This window comes from Mus pahari, chromosome 9 (assembly GCF_900095145.1).
Source record: "Mus pahari chromosome 9, PAHARI_EIJ_v1.1, whole genome shotgun sequence".
In the NCBI taxonomy this organism is placed as follows: domain Eukaryota; kingdom Metazoa; phylum Chordata; class Mammalia; order Rodentia; family Muridae; genus Mus; species Mus pahari.
In genome coordinates, this window is record NC_034598.1 from 64187062 (window position 1) to 64198569 (window position 11508).

Consider the following 11508-nt stretch of genomic DNA (forward strand, 5'->3'; position numbering starts at 1 on the left):
AAGTTATAATAACAAGCATTTTCATGAAATTATGGTTATGGAAAAATGATACAAAATGCATAAAATTATGGTCTCACTGAAATCCTCAATGTACAGTTTATTACCTGGTTTTTTTTTGAAATACATATGTGTATTCAAATATGCATATACCCATGACTGAAAGGAGCGCAACATGTTAAAGAATCTTGCTGGGTTTAGTAGGACATGGCTAAAGCACTGGTGGGACAGGTGGTGCTCTGTGAGTTCAAGGCCAGCCTGGTCTAGAACCAGCAAGTTCTATGATAACCAGGGCTACAAAATAGGAAGAGCCTGTCTCAACACAACAGTTAGAAGCCAGATGTGGTGGCTCATGCTTGTAATCTCGGCACTTTCCAGGCTGAGACACAAGGATCACAAATTTGAAGCTAGCCTGGGCTAGAGAGTAAGACCATAACAGCAAAAAAGCAAGCAAGCAAACAAAGAACCCAAAGCCAAGATTCCTGGTTATCAGAATGAGCTACCCAAATTAAAATAGTCCTTGTTAAAAGAGAATAGGTGGCCGACAGAATGACTGTGGGAACTGAAGAACAGTCTCCAGGGCAGGGGCTCCCAAGCTTCCTAGCACTGCGACCCTTTAATACAGTTCCTCACGTAGTCATGGCCCCCAGCCATAAAATCATTTTCGATGCTACTTCATAACTGTAATTTTGCTACAGTTATGAATCAAAATGTGAATATTTGATATTTCCTATGGTCTTAAGTATGACCCCTGTGAAAGGGTCCTTTGGCCTCCAAAAGGGTCAAGACCCACAGCTTGAGAATCGCTGGACTAGAGGCTTTCAAAGTCTCAAGTGTTTCCAGAATCGGAGAGGGTAAGAGTGTACGGGATCCTGGGCTGCGTTTCCTCCACCCTCTCACATACTGATAATACAGGGAGCACTGACATCCTTTTATCTGTGGACATGCTTATCTGTGGGTTAATGTGCATATGACTCTCCAAAAGAGAGTTTATTTTCTTACTGTGAAAGATATTATAGCTCCACTGTAAAACAAACAAACAAAAATCAAATGCCGAAAAGCAGAAAAAGACTTTGCCAAAATGGCTCTGTGGCTGATCCTGCAGACAAAGGGTGTAGAAGTTCCTCCAACACTTGTAAACCTGCCCAGAACTGAGCAGAGTTCATTTCTGCTTTTCTGTGGTCAACCACCTGCCTCTGCACTTTGGCTGCAGAGATGCAGTGTGAACAGAGAAGGTGGGGGTTGGGTCAGAGGAGTTAGATTGCATGGTATACTTTTTTTTTTTTTTTAAAGCCTCTGATGGCACTTGCCTTTTGGAAGATTAGTTCTAGGAGAGAAAGCATCAACTGATCATTTCAATATTGTGCCAGCTTCTTGGCACATTAACTAGAGTCATCTGGGAACCTTAAGTAGAGAGTTGCATCCCTCCAATGGGCCTGTTGGTAAGTCTGTGGGGGCATATCTTTGATTCATAATTGACGTGGTAAGGTCCAGCCTGCTGTGGGCAGTGCCACCCCTGGGCAGGAGGTCCTGGGTGCTGTAAGAAAGTTAGCTGAGCAGTGGCGTTTGTCGTTAGAGTCAGCTTCAGTTCCTGCTTCCGGGTTCTTGCTTGAGTCCTGCCCTGGCTTCCCTCACAGCTTGGGCGTGATGTGAAATTCTAAGCCAAATAAGCCCTCTCCTCACCCAACTTGTTTTGCTCCATGTTTTATCACAGCAACGGAAAGCTAGGGCACCTTTCAGGCCGATACGACTCACTCTTGGGAGTTGCGTGTGTGCCGCTGGGTTGCTCAGGCAACCACAAACCATACTAAATTTGCTCTCTGGCGGAGTTTTGTTTCTGGTTGTGTGTTCAGGATTCAGCTACCATAGCTGACAGACCCGGGAGAGGGAAAGCAGACTCAGGCCTGCCTCGGAGGAAGAATCTCCTCACTGGCGATTATTAATTACAGCATTGATTCTAATGTTGCTTGAGCATCGTCCAAGAAAGCGCTTCATCTATTGACATGCTTAGAAAGCAGTGCTACTAGAAACAGCATCCTAGACAGAAGTTGAGACCTTGAGTGTCTGGCTAGGTCATTTGCTTAGGTACCGATAGCAAGGCTGCTGTAAGGTTCCTTAATCCTCACCTATTTGAGTTTGGTCTCAGCAAAAAAAAAAAAAAAAAAAAAAAAAAAAAAAACTTACCTGCTAGATCAGTGGTTCTCAACCTGTGGGCCACAACCCTTCTGGCTAACCCTTATCTCTAAAAAAAAAATGATTTACGCTATGACTCATATCAGTAGCAAAATGACAGTTATGAGTGAAAATAATTTTATGGTTGGGGGTCACCACACATGAGGAACCGTGTTATAGGGACACGGCATTAGGAAGGTGGGAGACCGCTGTGCCAGACGAAGGCTGTGATCTCTATGCTTAGTGTGTCTTCTGTTGACACCACACCTTTCTGTGCATACCATTCAGGTCAACAGCTGGGTTGTAGCTTAACCCTGTCTCACAGCTCCTTTGAGGGTTAGATCCTTAATTGCTTTTAGCTTTATATAAATTATATATACATAATTAATACATTATGTATTTTAATATATCTTATCCTAATATATAACCTATTAATATAATATAATACATGCTAATATATTATATAAGATATTTTATATTATAACTGTGTGTTATGATATAATATACATAATATATTATATATAATAAGATATATAAGAAAGTAAGTATATATTTGTATATGTATTAGTATATATAAAAATATATGTATAATATATAATGTATAATATATAACATAGTAGGGAATTAAATATATTATATATTTATATATATATATTTTAAGCCTAGTACACACAGTTGGAGTTTAATGTATTAAATTAAGGTTCATTTGATACTCCCAAACCTCTATGATTAAGGAGACAGAAACATCCTCCATTAGCTAATTTAATAGGCGTCTAAGAACTTATGAGAGTATGCTAAGCTGTTCAAGGTCTTACAGCTAGCTGCTAGTCTCAAACAAATTAAACTAAAACTAAAGGCTGACCCTCCTCTCTGCTTCCTTCTTGCCCCTCCCCCTTGCTCTCTCACTGCCCCGCCCCTCCTTCACCAGACATGCCTGTGTGTGTGTCACTTCCCCCTTGACTGCACAGAGTCATCACGTTCACCACAGAGAACAGCCCCCTCTTACTCATGGCTCTGCTTTCTGTAGCTTCAGTTACTTGTGGTCAACCACCATCTGGAAGTATTACACAGAAAATTCTAGAATTAAACACGGAATCAGCTTTAAGCTGTGCACTATTCTGAACATCATAAAATCTTGTACCACAAAAAAATAAATCTTGTACCACCACCCCACCGTAAATTATTCTGCCCTCCTTTGTCCACTATATATGCAGTTGTTCTGGTCATTAGTCATTGGTCTGTTAATAACTGCTTATTTTCAGATAAACTTTTTATATTGCTGTCCACAGTTTAGAAACCTTTTATTTTACTTAATGCATCTGGTGGCCCCAGTGCATAGAGTGGTGATCCGGGCAAGTGTATTAATAAATGCCCTGATAGTTTAAGTTGATTATTATTGATGTTATCTCTTAGCGTACATACATTGTGACTTCAACTTTACCACTGAGCCTGTATAAGAAAGTAATCTGATTAGGGCTCTCATTCAGACACCCACTGCCAAAGGGGGCATTATTTATTGTATTCCTGTTTGCACACAGGATTCCAACAAAAAGACTTTCCAAAAACATTTGCAAGTCTTTTAGTGGAGAGTTGTGATGGTGATGTTGGCTGTCAAGTTGACTACATCTGGAATCCCTTGAGGGATTTTCTTAAACAGATCATTTCAAGTAGGATGACCCACTCCTAAATCTGAGCCACACCTTCTGGTGGCAGCCCACAGCAGAGGTCCTAAAAGAAGATTGCTGTCACCCCCTTTTTTTGCCTGCTTGCCCTCACTCTTGCTGGTAAGTTCTTTTATCCTGATGCAGTGGTTGGTGGAAGACTTCGATTCCTCAGGATTTCAATATAAACTGAAGATGGGCAGCTCTTCAGGAATCCTCCAGGGCTCGCTCCAGTTGGACAGAAATGTAGCAGATTCTTAGCCTTGCTGTCTGTCCTGAGACAAAATTGGGTCACCGCTCAGGCCCCTCCTGTGAGCCGGCCTAATAAATCCCCTTTAATACAAATATTCTGTCATGTCTGTTTCTAAGAGAACCCTGGCTAATACAGGACTAATTTCTAAAGACTGAAATTCCTTTGGGAATACCTCCCAACTCAAAGCCTGATGTCACCAAACAAGAATTTGTGTTTTATACATGCTCTGTCACAGAGAGGCACTGATGAGACCTCGTTAAGAACAAAGTGAGCCTCTTCCCGTTCCATGTCCCCTCTGTTAGACATCTTAGCTAAGGTCACCAGCATTGACCCTGGGGAACCTCCCCATCTCAAATCTCTGGAACTTCCTAAAGATTCTTCCCCACTCCTACCCTGGGTAGCTGCAGATTTCTATTCATTCTCCTGACCCTCTGGGTCTCTCTCCTGTCTCTCCCCATGACTGTCCCCATTCCCTTCCCCCTCTGGTTTCCCACCCATTTCTCTCCCTTGCTCTGCTTTCTGTGACTATTCTGTTTCACCTCCTAAGTGTGATTCAAGCATCCTCCCTTGGGCCTGCCTTCTTTAACTTCTTTGGGTCTGTAGATGTATCACAGGTATTTTGTGCTTAATGGCTAATATCCACTTATCAGTGAGTACATACGTTTATGTCCTTTTGGGTCTGGGTTACCTCACTCAGGATGATATTTTCTAGTTCCATCCATCTGCCTGCAAAGTTTATGATGTCTGTGTTTTTAATAGCTGACTAGTATTTCTCTGTATCCATTCTTTAGGGACATTTGGGTTGTTTCTAGCTTCTTGGTATTAAGAAGAAATCTGCTATGTACATAGTGGAGCACGTGTCCTTGTGAGGTGGTAGAGCATCTTTTAGGTGTATACCCAGGAACAGTATAGCTGGGTCTTCAGGTAGAACTATTTCCAATTTTCTGAGAAATCAACCAATTGATTTCCAGAATGGTTATATAGATTTGTACTCCCACCAGCAATGGAGGAGTGTTCCCCTTGCTCCAGTCCTTGCCAGCATGTGCTGTCGCTTGAGGTTTTGTTGTTGTTGTTGTTGTTGTTGTTGTTGTTGTTGTTTTATCTTAGCCATTCTGGTTTGTGTAAGGTGGGAATGTCTGGGTTGTTTCGATTTGCATTTCTCTCATAACTAAGGATGTTGAGGTATTTCTTTAAGTGCTTTTTTGACCATTTGAGTTTCCTGTGTTGAGAATTTTCTGTTTAACTCTGTACCCCATTTTTAACTGGGTTATTTGGTTTGCTGGAGTCTCACTTCTTGAGTTCTTTATATATTTTGCATATTAGCCCTCAGAACCCCCTTAGTGGAGGGAGAAAGACACTAACGTACCCACAAAACTTTTGGCCCAAAATTTGTCCTGTCTAAAAGAAATGCAAGGACAAAGATGGAGCATAGACTGAAAGAATCAACCCAACTTGAAGCCCAGCCCATTGGCAAGAACCAATCCCTAACACTATTAATGATACTCTGTTATGGTTGTAGAAAGGAGCCTAGCATGGCTGTCCTCTGAGAGGCTCCACTCAGCAGCTGACTAAAACAGACACAGATATCTACAGCCAAACATTGAAGGGGACTTTTTTGGAAGAGTTGAGGAAAAATTGAAGGATCCCCACAGGAGGGCCAACCAAGTCAACTAACCTGGACCTCTGGGAGCTCTCAGAGACTGAGCTACTAACCAAAGAACATACACTGGGTAGACCGAGGCCCCTGGCACAATTTTGCTCTTCCTCCTAAGCAGACAGGCATAGTCTCTATGTAGGTCCCCCAACAACTGGAGCAGAGGCTCTAGCTAAAGCTGTAGCCTGACTGTGGAATCCATTCCCCAACAGGACTGATTTGTCTGGCCTCAGTGGGAGAGGATGTGCCTAATCTGGCAAAGAGTTGATGCCAGGATGTGAGGATACCCAAGGGGCCCCACCCTCTCAGAGAAGGGGAAGGTGGGTGGGGGAGGGTCTCAGTGAGAGGGGACTTGGGAGGAGGTGCAGTGCTTGGAATGTAAACAAACAAACAAACAAATAAATTGTAAGGGCCTGAAAACAGCTGAAGGAAAACCACAGACTAAGAATGCAAAGGCGAAGTGTGTTTATTCTGCAGAAACAACCAGCATGTGGGGTCAATCGGTAATGGCGATATCAGACAAAGGCACAAAGGCCTTCTTATAGGGAACCTGGGGAACTCTCTAGAAGGATTAGGTGGTCAGCGGGTCTACATTCCTATGTCATGAATGTTTAACCATAGAATGAGATAGGGCTGCCCAGCCCAATCTGAGATAAGATATTTCCCCGTTTTTGTGATTATTCCTAGGCTGTTCTTTGGGAGGGGTTTTATGACCTTGTTTCTGGATTTTATGGTCTGTTCCTGGAGCTGGTGCCTTATGGCTTTCTTTTCAGAATCAGGCTTGGCCCTTAAATGGACACAAGTGGGGTTTATGTTGTCCTTTCAAAAGAAAAAAAAAAATTTCTCCTCAGTGCAACTACAGTGAAGAATCTCAGCTTCTCTGAAACTATAAAATAAAAACCATGTTTGCACACCTTGTTTGGTTTTATAAATCTGGACAAGGAAAACAATTTCTCTACTCAGCTCTCAATAAAGTATCCTGTGTTATTTGTTTGCCAAAGAAAGAGAGGGAGAGAAAAAAGAGAAAGAAAAGAGATGAGAGAAAAAAAAAAGCTGCAAGCCATATATGGAGAAATCCGGTGTAAGTTTCGTGACGTCATGTTCAGGCTCCTCAAGCTGAAGTAGTCTGTGCTTTGTAAAGCTGGTCATAAAAACAAACTGAAGATGGAGCTGCTGAAGATGGAGCTCAGAGGCAGAGCACTTGTCTAGCATAAACAACTCTGGGTTCATCCAAACTCCAACGGGGAAAGGGTCTGCAGACTGAGAACCGAGCATTCTATCGGAACCCCACGGCTCTGGATTCTAGGTCCAGCAGCAACCAGAGAGACCATGCAGGTCACCCTTGCAGTGCTGGTCTGGATGGCTTCTTCTGTGTCTAGTTCTTCATTTACAGCAAAAACTTTGCCAGATATAACAAACGAGGACTTCATCAAAGAATGTGTTCAAGTTCACAACCAGCTTCGGTCAAAAGTGAGTCCACCAGCCCAGAATATGCTGTACATGGTGAGTTCGCTAGTAAGGGCTTGTCGCCCGTGTCAGTCAGAAGCAGCTCGCCTGCATTAATTTGGGTGTGACTTCTGGGTAACCCTGAGTGGTTTTCTTTTTTTCTTTTTCTTTTTTTTTTCTTTTCTTGTAATGAATGTGTGCAGTAAACTCTGCTTGTGATCAGGGTCCACCATAACCTTTCCCCGACTGTCTTGAGCAATACCACTGGCATGATTCAGTTCTTTCTGCACACTTCCTTTCCGCAGCCATGAGCAGCAGACTTCTTTGTTGTCATGGTTTTTCCTGCTAATATTTGTGAGGTTTCTTTTTTGTGTCTTAAGGTTTTTTTTTTTTCATTATATGCTGTGTAAAATAATGTGTTTCATTATGAAAATTCAATGTGCTTAGGCTACACTCATTCCGTTGTCCTCTTGGCCCTCCTCCTCTGATCCCTTCCCCCTTCTACGTTTCTGTGGTTTTCGGTCGTTTTCCTCTACACTTCACATAGAAGAGGTCATGATACTTTCCCTCCTGTGTCTGTTTTATGCTACTTAATGTGATGATCTCCAATCCCATCTGTTTTTTCTGCAAATGTCATAATTTTGTTCTTGGTGACTCAACAATACCCCCCCCGGTGTGTTTATATAAACATATCTGTACACAAGCTATTTTCCTTACCCTTTCATCTATTTGGGAACCACTGGATGTAATCCATAGCTCGGAGGTTGTGAGTAGTGCCACAAAAAGTCACGGATATGCAGGTATCTCCAAAACATGCTGACTTTCATCCCAGTAGATACAAGCCCAAAATTTCTTAGCTGAATCACATGCTAGTCTTATGTTTATGGTTTTTGGAGATACTGATTTCCATAGTGGCTGAGCTAATTTACATACCTATCAGCAGCATATAAAGGCTTTGTCTCCACCCACATATCAGTGGACTTAACAGTCAGATTTCCCTAATGGCTAAGGATGTTGAGCTATGCTTCTCTGAAGGACTGCGTTCCGCCCATCTGTTGGTTGTTGGATTTCTCACCTCTTTAGGGTTTAATGCTTTTAGCTCTTCATACATTTTAGGTATTAATCTGCTGATGCGTGAGTAGCTGCTATATATTTTCTATTTTCTTCCTTTTTTTTCTTTCCTTCTTTCTTTGCTTCTTTCTATTTTTTTTTGAACTTGATATGTAAATGAGACTGGCCTAGAACTTGGAGCTCTGCCTGACTCTGCCCCCTTCTTGATGACACATGTGTTTAAAGGCATGTGTCATCGTGACCACTTTTTCTTCCGTTCTTTAGGCGATGTCCTCAGGTAATGTTAGTTTTCACCGTGCTCGTGGTTTCTAATCAGTGCAGTCTCACTTGTCAGTACTTACGTATTTCCTGAGCCATTGAAGCCCTGTTCAGAAAATTAATTGCCTGTGCTCCATACATTGAAATGTTAGCCAAAGTAATTAGGCAAAAGAAAAAAAGAAAAGAAAAGCCACAAATAAAAAAAAAAAAAAAAAAAAAAGATGTAAAGTTGAGACAGTTGGTTGTGGCAGTTTCAGGTTTTATATTAAGGTTTGTAACACACTCGACTGTTTCTTCCACACTGTAAGAACCTGGTTTCGTCCTTCTGTGTGTACATATTCAGTTTGTCCAGCACCACTGGTCTAGTATCCTCTTGCATTAATCTCCTTGTCTGTTTCAATGCCAGTATGGTTCTGTAGCTTTTGACCAGCCCTCTGTTTTTGAAGTCCAGACTGACAAGCTCTTTAGCACTCCCGATTTCTGATCAGAAGTCCTTTGGCAGATGAAGTCTTTTGTGCTTCTGTGTAAATTTTCAGATTTTTTTTTCTAGCTTTAACACAAAAGCCTAGGGAGCCGAGTGAGATCTGTAAGCATCTTACAGTGATACTCATTTGAAAATGCCTCCCCTAACCCATGAGCACGAACAGCCCTCTCATCCTTTACAGCAGTGGTTCTCAACCCAGTGCTGTGATCCTTGAACACAGTTCCTCACGTTGCATGACCCTCAACCAGAAAGCATCTTTGTTGCTACTTCCTAACTGTAATGTTGCTACTGCTATGAGTTGTAATGTCAGGATGTTGTTTTTTTTTTTTTTTTTTTTTTTTTGGTCTGTGAAAATGAGACATTAAAATGATCCTTAAAAAGACTGGCTAATACTACTACATGGAATGTTTTGTTGTGTTTTAAAATAATTTGGGAATACCACTTGTATATTTAAATTTCTAAAGTTTTTTTTTTTTTTTAACNCACTTTGTAGACCAGGCTGGCCTCGAACTCAGAAATCCACCTGCTTCTGCCTCCCGAGTGCTGGGATTAAAGGCGTGCGCCACCACGCCTGGCCTTGTCAGGATGTTTTTGAAGAGAGAGGAGTTGCAACCCACGGGTGGAGAGTCGCTGATCTAGCGTTATTTCCAGCATGTCTTCAGTGTTTCCTGGTTTTTCACTGTAGAGGTCTTTTATCCCCTTAGTAAGATGGTTTCCTACATATTTTACAGTTGGAGAACTGTCAGAATGGAATCCTTCTGGAGAGGTCTCTTGGACAGTTCACTATTCCTTCATACAAAAGCTACAGTGTATCACATGCTGATTTTCACTTGGGACTTGTTTACCTCTTAGAGCTTCTGGTTATACCGGCAGTGGCACTCAAAGACATGGATGTTTCTGTGTCTCTCCTATTCTTATTCTCTGACCTCATCACTTCTCCTTTGTACTGGCTGCTTTTGTGTTAACTGGACACAAGATATCCGAGTCATCGGGGAAGGGGCCTCAGTTGCTGACTGCCATTCCTTCCATGGGAATCCAGCTGTAAGGCAGTCATTCCCTATTAGTGATCGATGGGGGAAAGTTCCACCTATTTGCTATCCCTGGGCTGGTCCTGGGTTCTGTGAGAAAGCATGCTTGTTCCTTGAGCAAGCCATGGGAGGCAAGCTAGTAAAAAGCATCCCTCCATGGCATTTGCATCAGCTCCTGCCTCCAGGATTCTGCCCAGCTTGAGTTCCTGTCCTGACTTCTTTGAACAGAGATGTGGAAGTGTGAGCCGAATAAACCCCTTCCTCTCCAACTTGCATTTTCCTCATGGTGTGTCTTTGGAGCAATAGAAACGTGTGATAGTATTCTTGGTATTCTCAACCAAGTTAGCAGGTAGACACTAGTAAACACTATGTTGCTTCTGGTGTCTACTTCATTTGTCACTTTGACTCCTCCTCTCTAAGGAACTGGAGCCTGGCCTTTTAAGTAGTAAGCCAGCGGGGTCTCCAGATCTGAGTTGAGTAGGCGAACAACCTTGTGTTTGTTAGTCTCAGGTTTGTCAATGAGGTATTTCTTTCTCAACTTCTATATTATTTGTTTATTTTTCAGTCTTGGGACCCAAAACTAGCCCAAATTGCAAAAGCATGGACAAAATCTTGTCAATTTCAACACAACCCACAGCTGCATTCACGGATACACCCAAATTTCACTGCCCTGGGAGAGAATATCTGGCTTGGCTCTCTATCCATCTTTTCAGTATCTTCAGCCATCTCCGCCTGGTATGAAGAAATTAAGCACTATGACTTCAGCACTAGGAAATGTACATATGTCTGTGGCCATTATACTCAGGTAAGTACTTCCCTATACCTTCTTGCAACCACCTGTTTAAAGATGGAATGAACTGGACTTGGTGTTGAACAAACATATAATGAACTAGTAGAGGAAAATATACATGGAGACACTAGTTACATGGATAAAATCATATAAAATGTCCATCCCTCTAGACAGTACAAGACACTTGCATGAGATAACATTGTGTTCCTTAAAGTCTTGCACTATGGTTGATAAATGAACTTTTGAATTATCTTCTCCCTAGCTATGTGGCTATGTGGCTTTAGAGAAACATCAAAGTCTCTCTGAGTTTGTTGATGTATGGATGTTAGACCCTCCCCTACATGTTTGTGGTAAGAAGTGAATGAGGCTTCAGCTTAGGAAGGTAAATGCCATATTCACTGACAAAATGGTTGTCAAGGTTATATCCTCCTAGACTTAGGAATTCATGGTCAATCTTCCATGATGGGCTCTCTCTTTTGCAGGGAAGACAGAACTACTGAAGATGTTAGGACCACTAATTTGGTCTCATATCTATGGGAGAGAAAGGATTTTTTTTTTTTATGTTTTCAAAGCAAATTCTTTTTTTTTTTCTTTTCTTTTTTTGAAATTTTTTATTTTCTTTATTTACATTTCAAATGCTATCCCCAAAGTTCCCTATAAGCCCCCGCCCCTGCTCCCCTACCCACCCACTCCT

General features: G+C 41.9%; 1 protein-coding gene across 1 annotated transcript in view; it reads left to right on the forward strand.

The window, feature by feature from the left end:
- Window positions 1-6839: 6839 nt before the first annotated feature.
- The window catches only part of Glipr1 (GLI pathogenesis related 1), a 16054-nt gene continuing 11385 nt past the window's right edge, over window positions 6840-11508 (forward strand). Inside the window, exons 1-2 of the mRNA XM_021205443.1 lie at window positions 6840-7240; window positions 10590-10829. Coding sequence (XP_021061102.1) covers window positions 7067-7240; window positions 10590-10829 — 414 coding nt within the window. The 5' untranslated portion in view covers window positions 6840-7066. The remainder of the gene's footprint in view (window positions 7241-10589; window positions 10830-11508) is intronic.